The sequence below is a fragment of the Pteropus alecto genome, unplaced genomic scaffold, assembly GCF_000325575.1.
Source record: "Pteropus alecto unplaced genomic scaffold, ASM32557v1 scaffold5, whole genome shotgun sequence".
In the NCBI taxonomy this organism is placed as follows: domain Eukaryota; kingdom Metazoa; phylum Chordata; class Mammalia; order Chiroptera; family Pteropodidae; genus Pteropus; species Pteropus alecto.
The window spans coordinates 2275628-2294167 of NW_006441953.1; the positions used below are offsets into that span (position 1 = coordinate 2275628).

Below are 18540 nucleotides of genomic sequence, written 5' to 3' on the forward strand. Positions count from 1 at the left end.
CTTCAGTCTCCTTTAAAAGATTTCACTAATGACTTTTGGATTGTACGCATGTTGTTTCCATGACTCATATTCATCCACATACGATCGAAAGTTGACTGAATTAGTTCGTTACTTCAAGGTGCTCATAATGAGCTTCATATAAGTAAGAATTCTGCTGTGGTTAAAAGCCCTAAGGTCAGTTCACTTCACATTTTCCTCGGTAAACAAGATACGTTAGTAAAAATATCAAACAAATCACATTTTCACATTAATTTGTCATTTATGAGTACTTTGTTTTTGTTCATTGCCAAGCAGTCAAGGTCGCCAACAGAGAATCATAGGACAAAGAAGTGTTCGCATCAGACCTTATCAGACATAGAAGAGAGTGTAGTTCACCTCTTTCTTTCCTGCTTACTTTATACGTTGACATCTGCATATATTGAAGGGTTTTTCTATATGAGTGGTCAGTGTGGAAAGGCCTTAATAACTAGATTCAGGGACTGAAAGGCCTGATTTTGATTTTGATGCTTGCAAATTATTAGTTTTGTGTGTGTGATTGGAAAGTCATCGTTGTGATTATTTCTCCTTCCAGGACTATTGTCACCATATCGTAGAACCAAGTATTGCTGCTTCACGTGATGAATCTTTTCCTTTAAAACATAAAGGACATATTTTTATTGATCTTTGAGGATTAATAAAAATGAAAATCCAATTTAAAGTCATCATATTCAGATTTAAGAAAACTTGATTGGTTTCACTATATTTGATCAAAAGAACATTAATCTCTAAATCATAATCCTCAAGGTTGATTTCCTCTTCAATCTGAAAATACAAATACTCCAAAATGGTACTCAAGACAAAGGCCAGACATGAAAATAAAATTTGGTCATAGTCTGCTTTTTTAAAAGATTTTATTTTTTTAGAGCAGTTTAAAGTTTACAGAAAAAGTGAAGGGAAGGCACAGAGATTTCCCATGTATCTCCTGCCCCCACACATACGTAGCCTCCACCAATATTAACACCCCCAGTCAGAGTGGTACATTCGTTATAACTGATGAACTTACATTTACAAATCATACTGACCCAAAGTCCATAGTTTACATTATAGTTCATTCTTGTTGTGTATTCTATGGGATTGGACAAGTGTTTAATGACATATATCCGTCATTATGATATTATACAAGAGCATTTTCGCTGCCCTAAAAATCCTCTGTGCTCCGAGTATTCATCCACCCCTGCCTACCCTCATCATACTCTATTTTTAGGGAAGAAGAAATCTGTAGAATTGGAAATGTGGAAACAAAAGGTTCAGAACAAGGGCCAGTAAATCAAACCCCTTTCTATGCCACCTGAATGGAAGACCTCAAACTTTGAGTAGATGTTTTTAATTGGATTTTATGTGGAAATGGAAGGCAATACCCATGAGTGACTTCAGTTTAACATGTAAGGTTTTATCTAATTTACTACAATATTTAGAGAATTTCTCTAGCTCTACAAATTTGTACTCACTACATTTTATTCTATGGTGTTAACAAAAAAAATTTTACTTAGGAATATTTCATTTGATATACATGACAATTATGATTAGAAAATGTCCAAAAATGTCCAAAAATTTTTGATCCTAAAAATTTCAGTCATATGATAAAGAAAAGAACCATAGGCAAATATTTATTTCCTTGGAACTTATTGGAATTCATTCCGATCACTTCTCTAAGAAAATCCCTGTCCCCAGTGGTTACAGTAGACGTGATACAGCAAGAATTGAGACGCTTTCATACTGGAGAATGAGGTTATATTTACTATGAATTTTTGATTCAAAGAGGCATTTTTTCCCTCCTCCCACTCCCACAATTTAACTTTTGGCTTAATTACATATAAGGATTTATAGATAGCTTTCTGTTATTGGTTTTTAATTTAATTTCATTGTGTTTATATAACATATCTATATGCTTTCACTTCTTTCAGGTTTACTGAAACTTGTTTTATAGTCTAACATATGATCTGTCTTGGAGAATGTTCCATGTGCACTCGAGAAGAATGTATATTCTTCAATTATTGGTGAAGTGCTGTATACATACACTTAGGTTATTTTGATTGATAGTGTTGTTCTTACATTTTCTATATTCTTCCTGATGTTCTGTTGATTTATTTTTAACAATTACTGAAAGAAAAGAATCTTAACTATAATTGCGGATATTTCTGTTTCTTCCTTTAGTTCTGCCACTTTTTGCTTCATGTACTTTGAAGCTCCAACATTCACATTCAGATTATTATTTCTCTCTAATGAACTGACCCTTTCATTCTTATGAAATGTTCCCCTTTGTCTCAGGAAATATTTTTTCTCTTGAAGTCTACCTTATCTTGTATTTTAATATAAGCCCCTTTTTAATATTTAGTATTTCAATAGTATAAGTGGCATACTTTTCCATCCTTATACTTTTAAACTATTTGAGTCTTCAATATTACAGTATAATTCTTATGAAAAGCACACACTTGGGTTTTGCTTTTTTGTCCAGTCTAAGCATCTCTACTTTTTAATAGGTGAGTATAGTCCATTTTCATTTAATGTAATTATTCATATGGTTGGGTTGAAGCCTACTATCTACTATTTGTGCCATGTGTTCTTTATCCATTTTTTCCTTCTTTCCTGCCATCTTTTGAACAAATTAAGTTTATTTTTTAATTCCATTGTATCTCCTTCATTTAGCTAATTTTTAAAGTGGTTACTTTAGGGGTTACAATATGCATCCTTGAGTCTACCATGAATTAATAGTATAATATTTTATATATAATGTAAGAATTTGATTGACAGTACTATACTTCCATTTGTCCTTTTCCTATGTGCTGTTTATATTATACATTTTACTTACGCATATGTTATATATCCCCAAATATGCTGTATTTTTTGAACAGCAAATGAAGAAGTTTTATATTCACCTACATGTTTATATCATCTTTGGCATTTTCATTCGTTCATGTAGGTCCAAATTTCTATCTGGTGTATTTCCCTTCAGCATGAAGAGCTTTCTTTCACATGTTTTAGCTCTTGTTTATCTGAAATGTCAATTTCACCCTTATTTTTAAAGGATAGTTTTGCTGAATATAGACTTATACACTGATCTTTTTTTCTCTCTCTCTCTCAGCACTTCCATTACTGCCTCTGATGAGAAATCAGCCATCATACTTATCTTTGTTCCCCCTTGGCCCTGGATGCTTTTAGGACTTTTTTTCTTTAGCATTAGCATTTAATTGTTTGGCTGTAATGTGACTAAGCATCATTTTATATGTCTTTATCCAACATGGGGATCTTTGAGATTCTCAGATGTATGGGTTGATCTGTTTTTTTAATCAGATTTGGAAAATTCTTGATTATTTCTTCAAATATATTTTCTCTTGCTCCTTTCTCTTTCTAGGACTCTAAATTACACATATGAGAGATTACTTGATATTGTCTCATAGGGCCCTTAATTCTTTCTGCCTCTTTTCTCTGCATGTCAGTTTGGATAGTTCTTATTTACCATTCTTCAAATTTATTGATCCTTTTCTCTACGTTGTTCAGTATGCTAATAAGTCTACCTAGTGAAATGGATTTAGAGTAGCCTTAATTGTAGGGTATGTCCATTACTCCTATTGCATGGTCCTTCTGGAGTCACAGCTAAATGCTCAGATTGATCAGTGAAGTCTCTTCACTCTGCATGATTGGGACTTCAGTGTCTCTTAGAAGTTCCAGGAACTTCTGGAATCTTTATTCAACTCTTAGATCCTGCACTAATACAGCTTAATATTTGGCCAATGACCAGAAGTGACCTTTATGCAGATTTATGAGCCTCCTTTTCTGTGTAAATCCCTCCTTTTTGATACCCTGCAGTGTGATTGCTGCTTTCTGTTTGGGCTCTACTGCCTTGTGTCATGGTTTGGAGCATGCCCTCAGTCAGAAAGTGAACTTGGCACTCACTTCAAGTGTTTCCATTCTCTTATGGTATACATCCTTATGCTATCTCTTGTCCAGTGTCTTAAATTATTGTTTCAATTATTTTGTATAGTTTTACAGTTAACTATGGCAAGAAGCAAGTTCAAGAATTATTACTCTGTCATGACCAAAACCAGAAGGCCACATTTTGACAAATTTGTAGTTGCAATGTTTCTTGCCATTAATGGAGTATTAATTAAAATGTACTTAGTGTTTACTAATTTGGAAGTACAAAAAAGCAAAACACATGTCTGCTTCTTAGGCATTTACATCCACTTAAGAAGATGGTAAATATAGAGAGAGATAAAATTAGCTTTCAGTGGAACGGTACATTGTGAAGTTTAAAATCATCAATACACATAAGTGGTAGAGCCCTTACATGGACTACAGAGCTATAGGTTACAGGGGAATTACAGATTTCTTGGCAGAGGTTGAGGAGCGGGTAGTATTTAAGTAGGACGGATGGCATTTCAGAGGGCAGGGCATACTGCGAACAAATACACAAGACAGAAATGAGCAAGGCATTTTTAAATGATTAGTCTGCCTATAATAGAGGGTTTTAGTTAGGATTTAATAATAGGTGATACTTATAATTTAGAGGGATAATATACTATGCTTCATGTTTGAGGGCTTTTGACTTTATTTTGTAAGTAATATAGTAATAATGTGAAAGATGCTTAAGGAAGAAGAAACTTCACCCTAAGGGAGAACAGTAGGGAGATTATTACTGTCATTCAGAGCTGAGGCAATGAAGGTTTAACTAGGATGAAACAGTGGAGATGGAACAGAGGGGCAGATATGAGAAATAATACACTACCACCACCCAAATCAGCAGAAATTGGTAACTGACTGGTCATGTGTGAGATAAAGAGAGAGGAAAGGTGAAAAAGGTAATTGAACTTTTTACCCTGAATACCTGACAGAATGATATATTAGCAGAAATTGGGAAATCAAGAACAGGGCCCCTTGCTGCAGGAGTGACGAATTTGGTTTTAGGTATTGGAGAATTGAAGAGCTTGAAAACATTCTTGACTTGTTTTATAATGGTATCAGTGCTTAAAGATAGCAGCAATTTATTACTATTTATGTTTTGAAGGTTTTAACAGTATTAATTTTATTTCTGTTTATAACACAATGTTTTTGGCTAATGTACTTGTTTCTTTCGTTCATTTGGGAATTAGCCAACAGAGTAAAAATGACAGTAAAACTTTTACTGTCTCAGTTTCTCTTCCCACATTATCATGAACATATTGTTTATTATGCCATCCAAATAGGACCCTAACAAAGAAAGTGTAATTATTAAATTACCAAAATAACTAACCCACACCCCACATACCCTTCAATTCCCATGACACTTGTGTTGCATTGCTTTTGTCTATTTGTCTTCCTGCTTACTAAACTGTTGCATTAGTCAGTTTCTGCTGCATGTAAAAATTACTATAAAGCTAATTAAAATACAAACATTTGTTATTTTTCTCCATTTGGTGGGTCGTCTAGGTCCTCTGGTCTTGGCTGGCTCTCCTAATCTCTAAATCTTTTAGCTGCCCAGCTGGTGCTGTTTGGTCTAAGGAAGCCACAGCTAGGGTTTTCCCTCTCTGCTCATCCTCCAGTGGGCTAGCCCAGGCTTGGTCCCATGGCAGCAGTGTTCCAAGAGAGCAAGAATATTGTTGCAAGTCCTCTTGAAATGTGCATTTAAAACTCACACTTCTATCTCATTCTTTTGATCAGAGAAAGTTACAGGCCTACCAAGAGTCAAGGATTGGAGAAATAAATTTATCCTTTTGTTGGGTGGAGTTGCAAAGAATTTTGGCCATTGCTTTCAATTTGCCACAGCTGTAAGCTCTATGCGTACAGGAACTGCATCAGTCTGTGTACTTCGGTGTCTTTACTGACACATACTAGGCCTAGTATTTTTTAATGAACGATTAAGTTAATGAAGGGAGGAAAGTATTCAAAGAGAATTTCAGTATACCTTAGGTTTAAATGTGTACATACTTTTATCATACCATTAGTGAATATGGTGTTTTCTGTGGGCATGTTTCAGAGAGAATTCCCTTATTCTTCTTCTATTCTTTGAAACTGAATGAAGAAGATATTTAAAACAAGACAAAACAGAAAGCAGCTACCATTGAGTTATCATTGTTTGGTATTTTTACCTTCACATTTGATTGTCTCAGGAAGAACTCAGTTCAGTTCCATGCATTGTCACCATGCTGTTCTGCTTTTTAGGCTATATGATAGATAGACTAGCTCCAACCAGAACATTCAGGAGATCTGGAGCAAAGATGCTGTATTATAATAACTAAATTTCTAAGTCAAAAAGAAAAGTCATGTCTGCCTCTTAGACAAGTGAACAAAACTGTAGTCGGTGGAGTCAGGTTAGCCAGCATTACTCTATCAACCCAAGCAAATAACTTACTCTAAACCTCGGTTTTTTCATCTGGGACATTTCTGAAGATTATTGTGAGAATTAAGTGACATATGTGAAGCATTTGCTATAAGTCCTGATTCATGGGAAGTGGTCAATCAAGTTTAGTTCTTTCTCTATATAAACCAAAGCACTGACGTGAAGCTATGGCACATCTCTCATCCTTGACAACTGGCATTTGAGTCAGATATTTCTTTATTGTGAGGGATTGTCCTGTGCATTATAGAATGTTTAGCAGTATGTCTAACCTCTACACACTAGGTGTCAGTAGGACCACCCATCCAGTTGTAATAGTTAAAAATGTCTCTGGACATTGCCAAATGTCCCTAGAGGCAAAATGCAAACATTTTATTCATCAGTGATATGGATAAGGATAGGAGAGAATGAGACAGCGTACCCATAAATGTGAGATGGAAAAGAAATAAAAATACTTGATTCTTCTTAGAATGCCTAAAACTTTTACTGTATCAATTATTTTTCCCAATCTATCATAAACATTTTATTTATTATGCTATCTAATAAAATGGCTAACATTTGCTATGTATCACGAACTGTGCTAATAAGCTTTGCATGAATAGTTGAATGTTTTATCTGTATCTGCCATCCTTCTTAGATTGACATTCCATTGTGAACAAGAGACCTTATCTTCTACCAGCTCTAAGCACAATGTATTTGTACTTACTAGGAAGCTATTCTACAAGTTAGTTGGTCATATTGCACCCAACTAAAACAATTAAGAGATGAAAATGGACTGAGGAGTGGGAAAAACATAGAACATGAGTTTATAAAAATCTAAATGTGGTGTGATACAAATATTGATTCTTTTTTCAAAAACTTTCAAAAATCAGCTATTCTGAGAAAAGTAACTAAACCCACCAATAACTTTTCTTTCATCTCTAAGCCAATATATCATCAGAAAGTTGGAAATAAACAGCTCCTTTAAAGTTAAAATTTTTCTATATGTATTATGAAGAGGATTTCAGTAGTGCTTAGAAATGTTTGGTTTATTTCATACTTTATGTTTTATTGATAACACTTCATGTGTCATTAATTGTTAAAGATGTCAAAATTTAACTTTAAATTCAGGATAGGGTTTAATTTTCTTTTCTTTTCCTATTAAAATGTATATTTCCAATTACATAATTGAGTTAGAAAATTAAAACATAAATGTATAACTTATGGAGTAAGTCATATTACTGCATTGTTATTTTTAACAGTTGCATAATACAAAACTGTATGAATGCAGTATAATTAGAAACAATTTATCAAAAGACATACTGTTACCTGTTTTTGCTGCAGTCAATATCCTTGTACTTTTTTTTTGTACACTTGCGCATATAACAGTACAAATTCTTGAAAGTGGAATTGTAATCAAAAGATACTCTCATTTTAGTGTTTCACATTGTACATAGTATACATGTCATATACCTTAGAACAGGTTCCCGCAAATAAAATTCCTCTATGGAAAGAGAATCCCACACAACTTTTATCTTTTATCAATTTATTGCCCAACAGAGAAATGGTGAAAAGTCACTCTTTTTCTTGTAATGTCATCCTCCTTGCCATCAAAGATGAGGTATTAAAATTACACCTTAGTGGTATCCGTTGTGGCTGAATATAATCTTGAAAACAGAGACACTTTATCTCTCTGATTTCTATCAGTACCCTCTGGATGGCACCTAAAATTCTGTTTTCGAACTGCAGATTGTGACCTATTAGTAAGTCATGAAATCATTTTAATGGGTTTAAAAACTTTTTTATGTATATATAAAACTTGGTAGAATAAAAATAATATGTTTTCTTATAGTGGGGCCATGGTCAAAAAGTGTGACTACATCCGATCCTACAAAATATCCCCAGTTATAAGGAGAGGAGTGCCCCCAACTCCATCCTTAATGGTTCAGCCCTGTGGCCTTGGTCTTGTTGTCTTCACTAAGAACTCTTTTTTCTAGTCTTTGATGTCAGATTGCCACATATATCTAGAAAATAATCCATTAGGCATTTCACATAGAACTCATCACATATTCAGAACTTAGCCAGTTACGACATTATGCCTCTCATGTGAGAAATAAAAACAATTCACTGGAGAAGATATTTTATTTATTGCTAGCTAGCTACATTTTCTATTTTTCTTTCCATAGCATGAAAATTTTTCTGAAAACCTCACCATTAGGGGAGAGAGATGCAGAGTTTAGACACATCTCACCAGTCAACCCAAGATCTCCTTTTCTGTTTCAAAGTCCTCCCTCAAAGGCACAGAACAGTGCAAAGAGAAAGTGAGAGGGAGGGCTGCTGGGGGAGGGGGGGAAAGGGGCTTTCCCTGGTCTTTCCTAATCCTTCAGTTCCAAAGCCTTAGTTGGTATTTCAAAATTTTGAAATAAAACCTGATTTTACAATTAATGCAAATATTACTCGGTGATTCATCCGTTCCAAATAATTTTTGGTTTCTTTTGACATTTTATTTTTAAAGTATGAGTTAACATTGACATCACTCTAAGGTTATTGTTACCTCAGCTCTTCACAGTGAACTTAAACTGTCTTACAACAGGTAAAAAAAAATTTAGATTTAACCATCACCCAAGTATCTTTTGGGCTTCTGTTAGGTTTTTAAAACTATGACCTTTGGGCACACATTTCTGCATGGGGAGGTTATTGGAGGGAGAATTGTGTTTAATTGGATAGTTTTTTCATTACCAACCATTAGGTTCATTAAGGTTTTAACTTCAATAGTGGTCATGATAGTAAGCCTGCATCAGTTATAATAAAGTAGATTTAGCTGAGTTTTTAAATTAGGAGGAGGGCTGCTTCATATCAAATCCATGAACTCAAAGGTCAGAAAACCATCCTGACCCTTTATATACAGTTTATATATATAAAACTATATATAACTATATATAGTGTGTGCATATATGTATAGTTTTATATATCTATAGTGTGTGTATTCTGTAAGTTTAACAACTCAAGAGACTAAACCTTGCTTTTGAAGACTGGGCTAAGATTGTTTGAGAGGAATCTAGTGGATCAGCCCAGATTAATAAAAAGCCTAAAGAAAAAAAAAAAAACAATGGTTTTAATATTTTTCTTGGAAGCTGGACTTCTGTGGTGTTTTAAGAATAAGGATTTTTCACATGGACTGTTATAACTGCTGTTAGTACTGTATTTCAGTGTAACATTATTTTACTACTATTCTTCATATAACTGCAAATTATGCTAATGATTCTTTAATAGAAATATATACCTGAGTACATAAAAAATCCAAGTTTACAAAGAGTCATGATTAAGGTGATTTATTCTTTGAATAAGCATTTATTAGCTAACTAACATTCTGAGCTCAACAAAACTCTACTCTTCAAAGGTCTATCCCATCAAAATCTCTCATTCTACAGTTGAAGGACCAGACCACAGTGAGTTTAGTCGCACACCCTGCACTGGTCAAACACTTGAATTTCAAATAACATAATTCCTCTTTATTGTACCAGGTCAATTTTCCCTTTTATAACTGCTTGTCTTAATTGATTACAGCTATTTGTAAACCTTTAATTAATAATTTTTGTTTTAGACAAATATCTCCTTACAAATCTGCATAGACTTCTTGTTCTGTAGGACTCAGAGCTGCCCTTGTCCCTTTTGTTGAAGTTGGACACCACCTTGTATCCCACTAGGAATCCTCACTCCTCACCATTCACACAGAGCTGTAGCAGGAGAGCATTTAATTGGAATCAGGTCCTCTTTGCACGATTTTGTCCTTTTGAAGTGTTAGGTGAAGCATTCATTGGGGTGAGGGCTAAACTGTTTTAACAGAGATCCAACAACACACTGGGTTAAAGAACAAAGAAATTTCTTTCTCTCTCACATCACCACCAGTATTAGCTGCCTGCCATTTAGCATCATCTATATGGTAGGAGCTTCGTCTTCTCCATGTCTAGGTTTTATCCAGTGGGAAAGAGAAAAAACAAAAACATAGAAGAAAAATGTCAAGATCTTCAGCCCAGACCTGGAGGTGGCGCACAGTAGTTCTGACTTTCCACTGATGAGTATTTCAGCCTATGGCCGTCCCTAACTCAAGGAAGTGTGGGATATACTTCACTGAGCAGCCATGTCTCCATCTAGAACTCCATGACTGTGGGAAAGGAAAGAACAGATTTTGATGGACAGCTAACATTTCAGCCGCAGTCCCAAGTACCTTTGAGAGCTTTATAGACTTCATAAAAAAAAAAAAAAAAAGGAAAACTTTGCCTCAGGAATTTATATTTGTTTTCAGTCTTGTTTTTTTTAATCTTCTAATTTTTCTTATAATATATCTAAAATTTGATCTAAGTAAATTTAAATAAAATGAACTTGCATTTAAAATGATGATAAGGATATTTCTTAAATAAATAAATCCAAAATGATATGTGATTTTAGATACGATTTTTATCTGATGATGTGGTTCTTCACTTTTTTCAGGCCTCTCGATAACAGAAGATTGCCAGGGCAGGCAATATATTAATGGCTGGCTGTGGTTGATTAAATCTGAGGCTGCAGCCCTGGTAATAGGGCTCTTATTTTTGTGTCTTTTGATTGCACTTTCAATATTACAGTGTTTCTATACAGTAGTTCCCCCTCATCCATGGGAGATACATTCCAAGTCCCCTGAACCCAAGGACAGTACCAAACCCTATGTTTTTTCCTATACATACATACTTGTGATAAAGTTTAGTTTATTAATTAGGCACAGTAAGAGATTAACAACAGTAACTAATAATATAATAGGACAATTATAACAATATACTGTACTAAAATTATGTGAAGGTGAATATCTTAGTGTACTGTACTCACCTTTTCACTTAAAGAAAGCACTTATGGCTTCTCTTTGGCGCATCCAAATTGACAGCATCACTACTCTTTCACTTTGGGCCATTATTAAGTAAAATAAGAGTTACTTGAACACAAGCACTATGATACCGTAACAGTCAATCTGATAACCAAAATGGCTACTAAGTGACTAATAGGTTGGTGTGGAATACAGCGTGGGGACACTGGACACAGAGAAGATGCGCATCCCAGGTGGGATGGAGTAGGATGACAGGAGATTTCATCATGCCACTCGGAAAGGCACACAATTTAAAATTTATAAATTGTATCTGGAATTTTCCATTTAATAATTTCCGACTATGGGTAACTGAAACCATGGAAAGTGAAACCATGGATAAGGGGGAACTACTGTACCATTTTGACAATGTGTCGCTGCAGTGGAACACACCGGAGGCCAGAGCACGGCGCCCTGTAGCCATCACCCCCTTGTGCCGTGACGCACTGACCAGGCCCGTCTGACAGCAGAATGGCACCCCCCTTAGTTTCTCAACTCGAGCAGCATATAGAAAGCTTGGAGACCATTTTAGGACCATCACAGAATTCACGAAGGGTTAGAAAATAATCTACACGAAGAGCTAAGACTGTACATCCTTGAAGTCCATGTGGTGACAAAAAGAAATCACCTCTTAGAATCCAAATATGCATGAATTTTATACAGAAGATGAAGACTAGTTGTACCAAACACCAGGACACTGTTGTGAGCTTGACATAAGGGTTTTGGATTACATGTAAATGGTAATTCCTTGATTATGCAATCTTTCTGCTGTTAGATTTAGATTGCAAAGAAGAACTAGACCACGTCCTCCTCATAAGGTCTTTAAAAAAGGGTTATATTTGGTCTTACTGGAATAATACATGCATGATTGCATTTTTAAGGTTTATTTCAGTCTTACGGTTTGCTTTTGTTTTGTTTCATATACAGCTCCAGAATGGCAGAAGACGATCCGTATTTGGGAGGACATGAACAAGTGAGTATTATAATCATCTCACTGATAATTTTTTTTGCAAATGTATTTATGTTTTTAAATAACAGAGGTAATAATAGTAAGTATCAGGCAAACTCTAAAATTGGTTAAAAATTTTTTAAATTGTTTATGCAGTTTCCCCATTTCTCCATGTAAGGTCAGAGAGAAGATGTCTTATAAAATGAGTAACTTAAACCCTGCTATAACACATTGTCACAAAAAAGTCATATACGCTACAGGTCAAATGATTATTATTGTATTAGTGTCCTAGGGCTGCTGTAACAAATCACCGCAAACTGAATGGCTTAAAACAACAAATATATTCTCTCATAGTTCTGGAGGCTAGAAGTCCAAAGTCAAGATGACAACAGGGTTGAAATAACCAGAAATTCTGAAGGAGAACCTGTTCTGTGCCTCTCCCCTTGCTTCTGGTGATTGCTAGCAATCCTTGGAATTCCTCAACTTGTAGTGCGTCACTCCAGCACAAAGCCTTCCTCCCTGTGTATCTCTCCTGTTTCTCTATATCTAAATTTCCCTCTCTTTTTTCTTCTGAAGGTGCCAGTCATTAGATTTAGGGCCCACCCTTTGGTATGACTTCATCTCAACTTAGTCACATTTGCAAGACCCTATTTCTAAGTAAAGTCGCATTCACAGTTACTGCGGATTAAGACTTGAACGTATCTTTTGGTGGGGGGTGGGGAGGACACAAAATATTTATTCGAAACTCATCTAATGAGGAGGCAGATCGATCGGTGTAGTTAAAAGACCTTTTGGACTTAGAATTTGAAGATCTTTTTATAAGTGCTGACTGCTATTGATAAGCTCTTAAAACTTGAGGAATCACTTAGTCCACTCTGGTCCTCACTTTTCTTCTTAATGGGCAGTGAATGTGCTTTGGGAGCATAATGGGCAGTGAATGTGCTTTGGGAGCATAAAACTGTTCATTATAATTTTATTAGCAGTTGTGAAGAGATACTAGTGTCTTTTTTTTCTTTTTCACCTAGTATTTTAGTTGGGAAAATTTCAAGCTTATGGAAATGTTGACTAGTCCAACAAATCTTTGTTGATTATTAATATTTTTTTCTTTATATATGTTTTTATATTTATATATATTATGTATGGTAAAGGAACCATTTGAAAGCAATTTTCAGACTCTAGGGTAACTACAATGGCAATAATAAAATTTTAATAGAATGACTTTTAAGAAGTATCTAAACTGAGGTTTATTCATTCATCAGCTATTTATTGAGGCATTACTATCTAGCAGAACATTGACTAAGGAGGGGTACAAAAATAAGTGATATATAGACCTTAATTTCAGAAGCTGCCATTCTAATATGGGGGATAGCAACATGAATAGTTTCATACGTTGATAAATACTGTAGTCGTAGTCTGCACAGAATAGGACAGAAATGCTGACAGGGGTCAGTCTGCGCTGCCCTATGGGGAAAACAGGGTAAGGGAGGACTTTCCAAAGGAAGTCTGTGTAAGCTGAGGTTTGGAACAGTAGCTTGCTAGGCTAGTCAAGAGAGGGAACACGAGGTACCAGGACACCCTGAGCCAAGATTTGCAGTCATTTCACACTTAATCTTTAGTGGCAACCACCTAAAAAAATGAATTTCCCAAATTTACACATGCAAAGAATGTCAGAAAAAATAAAACCAAAAGTGAAATACTTGTTAAGGGGTCTATCAATGCTTCTTTAAATAAAAAAGACTTACCTAGCATTCATTACTCTTGATAATGTTCTGATTGATTTAGAGTTGAGTGTGCATAGCTTTTTACATTCAGATGCTCCTTTTGAACTTTATTTTTAAAATGATGACATAGGATAAGTCTAGGAACATCTTCTTTGATTATAGCATGAAAGACATTTGGCTACTCATATTATCAAAAACCTATGTCTTATCTTTCACTTTTAATATGCTGTCTCTAACAGTTAAAGGCAAAATCTAACCAGCATTCGAGTTGTTTCTTCTTAGTTTCAGACCATGCTTTCCTGTTTATATGCAGGAAATCTTATCAACAAGAGATAGTCCTTTATGCCACACAAGAGAAAAATCTGCTAAAAACATTCATTTCGAAAGTTTTTCTCATGTGGGCATTTTTCTGATCATCAGCAACAGGTGGGGCATATTCTGATATTTCCATTTTTGAGAGGAAAGGTCATTGAACTTTATTTTTTTCCTTTTCTGAAGCTGAGTGGTATATATTTTCTGAAGTTTACATGTCCTCAGTGAGATAGCTTCAGTGTGTAGCATACTCTGGAATTTGCTCTCCACTCTTGACCTTATTATACACGATGCAAGCAATGCAAGTGGCAGCACAACTCAGCTTCTCCCTTCTTTGTCTGAATTGAAGTGTCCCTTTCCTAAGATCAGTGCTTTTGCCCTCTAACCAGTCGTTGAGGCCACTTACAGAACCATAGGAAAGATTTTTTTTTTCTACTAGGTCATCTTTTCTTCTCTGAGACTCTTGGCTCTATGAATATGCTGTAAGGTGGGGCCTGTTTTTACAATAACAGGTCTTTTCATTCCTATATTTCCTTTTCAGCAAACAATGAAAAGCGTAGTTGAGCTTTAAGCAGTGAAGCGAAGCACATTTACTATTCCTCAATTGAAAATTTGCATATCTCACAACTGAATGAGAAAGGTTCTTTATTTACACAATGTGTTTCTTACTCTTGATGTAACGAAGCATTAGGTACCCAAGAACTTGCAATAATATACTAAATAAAGAAAAGGAGTAAATTGTAATACTGGTGTTTTTTTACAAATACCAGGGGCAGCACTCTTACCAACTAGCAAATCATAAAAAGTGGAAAATGGTTGATTTCTATGCTGTCCACAGATGTTTAAAATTGATGACTGACTAGGTTGAAACAATTACCCAGCTCAGAAATATGAATTTAAAATCACGAATGAAACTAAATGGAAAGAAATTTTTTTTCTTGGAATAAGCAATTATTCGTAACTTATCAATAGAATATAATTCCATCAAAATATATTGCATGTCTGTTGGTGCCAAAACAAATAACCTCAATTTAGTGACTTAAAGCAACACAAATTTCTTTTCTTATAATCTGGAGGTCAGAAGTCTAAAATCGAGGTGTTGGCAGGGCTGCTTTCCTTCAGGAAGCTTTCATTTTCTTGCCTTTTGGAGCTTCTACAGGCTGCCTGTGTTTCTTGCCTTATGGTCTCCTCAGTTGCTCCAGCCTCTTACTTCAATTGTCGCATCTCCCATTATTCACATTGATATCCTGCATCCTTCTTATTGGGCCTATCTGGATAATCCAGAATAATCTCCCTATCTCTGTATTCTTACTTTAATAACATCTGCAAAGTCCCTTCTGCTATATGAGACAGTGTTCACAGGTTCTGGGGATTAGGATATGGGTGCCTTTTCTGGAACTGTTATTCAACCTACCACACCCACTAAATTCCAGGCATTTTTTGCATTGTGCTAGGTAAATAAAGGTAAAAAGAAAAAAATAAAGGTGAGGGAGTTCTACGTTCACGTCTCTGCTCCTTGGACTGTAAGTCATATTTTCAGTTTTTCTGTAAAGTTTTCCCGGGCTGCTGGCTAATTCTTTCAGGCCTTAAAATTGGGGTTTATTTGCCATCATAAAAAAAAAAATCAAAAAAAAAAAATACAGATTTCTAGGATTATTTTCTTGTGCTTATATTTCTAAGAGAGTACAACCTTCAAATCATTCATTCAACAAATATTGAAGTGTCCACTGTGTGATAAAAATATTCTGATCCCTGAAGATATACTGGTTAAATAAGCTACCTTTATGGACTTTATAGCTAGGTCGTTCTTCTCAAATCTCCCTGTCACTTAAACACAACTCAACCCTATGTAAAGTTCCATACACATGAAGGTATTTTTAAAATCTTGATCTGAAATATTTTCAGATTTTTGTTTTTAGTTTAGTTTTTGTTCTTGTAATTAAGTTTTAGGTATAGCAACTTTACATATTTAATACAGTGTTGGAAAAACAATGACTGAAAATTTAAATTTTCTTTGTTACAGATGTTTCATTTGGATCCTTTGAATCATACAATATTTAATCCAGAATTATTTCAACCACAGATGCCACTGCAGACGGGTAAGAAAAATCCCAACTCCTGTTGCCTATTGTTTTGCTTTCATTTTTTTTAATTCAGGATTTGCTAATAGTCTCTTTTAGAAAGTCAGTGATACACCTAGAAAGGAAATGGCAATTTATGTTCTAAAACCAATTTTTTAATGTACTTTCTTGAAATATATTTGCACAAAAATGTTTCACCCCAATTACTTATTATATGATTTGCAATCGTTGCTGATATCTGCTGAGACAGCTCAGAAGGAATTTCTTCACTCAATATGAGGATTTTCCTTGTCACCCAATCTCATTATCTCTGGATTCTTTTTACCTTCTCTTTGCTTTGCCCCAGATGCAGGCATCTCTACCCCTCAGATCTATTCCAAAAACACTTGAGTGCCTATCGTGTATGCTAGGCACTGGGGAAACAAAGTGTACAAAAATCATAAAAATCATCCTAGTAGAAAAATAGTCTTTTTAAAAAACTCTTAGTGTTACATTCTGACCAGTTGGGTAAAACCCATGATAATCATCTTTCCTTCTAATATGAGATATTATCCCCACCCACAGATTGTTTAATCTCATATGAGTGATTTAAAAAATCAACACATTTAGTCTCTTCTTTTATTTATTGATTTCTATGTAAGATCAATGTGATGGTTCTTTTATGTGCTCCTCACATCACCAGTGAGACTTAAGAGATGTTCAAAAGCAGTGTGAGTAAATGATGGAAATTGTATATAAAATGGGAGTTTTGTAATCACTGAAGTGGACATCAGCTCTTCAATTTACCATGGACTTGCTTGTCCTCATTGGGAGACTTTATCTAATTTGTATCATTCTCATTTAAAACTATTATTGTTATTCTGTCACTTACTTTTCGTTTTTTAGATCAGGATGTTTTTCTGCCTTTTTATCTCTATTATTTCTAGGAGTTCAGGGGAGGGAAAAAGTAAATCTCCTATGCCTTCACCTTCACTAGCAAAAGTTGTGTTCCTGAGGCCTTTTTCTCTACACCACAAAGCATATTTTGTAGGCTCCCATATCTGAGATCTCGTGAACTGCTGTCCAATTTGAGCTCTAGGTCAGCTTCCTGTGAAGAACAAGTAAATATCTTAGTAGCTTCTGTGTTTCCTGTGAACTTTTAATTCTGAGGATCAAAGTATTTTTCTTAGTATTAATGCTTTATTGAAAACAACTTGGTTCTGCCCTCAGGAAACAAATACTTTTTCATTTAATGCTTTGTAGATGCCAAATGCTATCCTGAGGCAGACACTTTTATAATGTATTTATTTCATCAAGTTTATGAAGCTAGAAATAAGATTATCAAATGAACCATCTCAGTAAATATTCTGTGGTCAGAGCTTAACATTGTAGAAATCATTTTTGCCATAATATTAGAAAAACTTCTAAAATTATACCTGAAAATTTTATTTTCCAGTTATTACCTAATCATTCCTATTGTTACATTTTCCCCCCTCTCTTACATGGCATAGTACAGTTTTTGGAATCCAAGATGTACGCTGTTTTATTCACATTTTAAAGGGATAGGAAGAGTATGTAAACCAATATTATCTTGTAATTTTGACATGAAACATTTTATCTTCTATATTTCTTAAAATCTAAAACCATAAGTAGTTTCACTACTTGTTGAAAACTCTTTGAGATATAGTACAACTGTTAAGTCTATAACATTATGCCATAATTTTTAAGTTTCTCTATATGATGGGATGTCACTTCATGGAATAGAAATGTGACCAAAAGAAAATTGGCATTGAAACAATTATATGCATATCAAATCGAGGTTTCTAGTTGATTTAACTTTTGAGTATGTTCCCCAAAAGAGAAAAATGGCCCCATTTCACTAATAAAATTTCCAAACCTTGGAATTTCACATATTTAAAGGAAATTTAATCATACAGAAAAAATAATAGCAAGATTTCAAGTATTTTTAGAAGAATCAGTAATAAGTGAGAGACTTGAAGTTTAATGTCAATGTGTTCCAACTCCCCTGTATTTTCCATGACATCCAAATGCTGCTTTCTTAAATGCCTCTCTTCTTGATATATTCATTGAGAATTCTAGAGGGAATGTTTTTATAACTATATTTGTTACATTGTCATACAGGCTATATGTTAGTAGTATGAAAATACTCCTATTTCTAATTGGTTTTATTTCCTTATCAAAAATTAAATTCTAGCCATGTTTTAGAATTTTTGAATTGCAATTTATTTTCTGAAACTAGCTAAAAATGTCCA

At 34.6% G+C, this 18540-nt stretch overlaps 1 protein-coding gene across 2 annotated transcripts in view; it reads left to right on the plus strand.

Moving 5' to 3' along the window:
* The first annotated feature begins 12134 nt into the window (after positions 1-12134).
* Positions 12135-18540, plus strand: part of NFKB1 (nuclear factor kappa B subunit 1) — an 89116-nt gene continuing 82710 nt past the window's right edge. For both annotated transcript variants that reach the window (XM_006918874.3, XM_006918875.3), the window contains exons 1-2: positions 12135-12198; positions 16231-16306. In XM_006918874.3, coding sequence (XP_006918936.1) covers positions 12160-12198; positions 16231-16306 — 115 coding nt within the window. In that variant the 5' untranslated portion in view covers positions 12135-12159. The remainder of the gene's footprint in view (positions 12199-16230; positions 16307-18540) is intronic.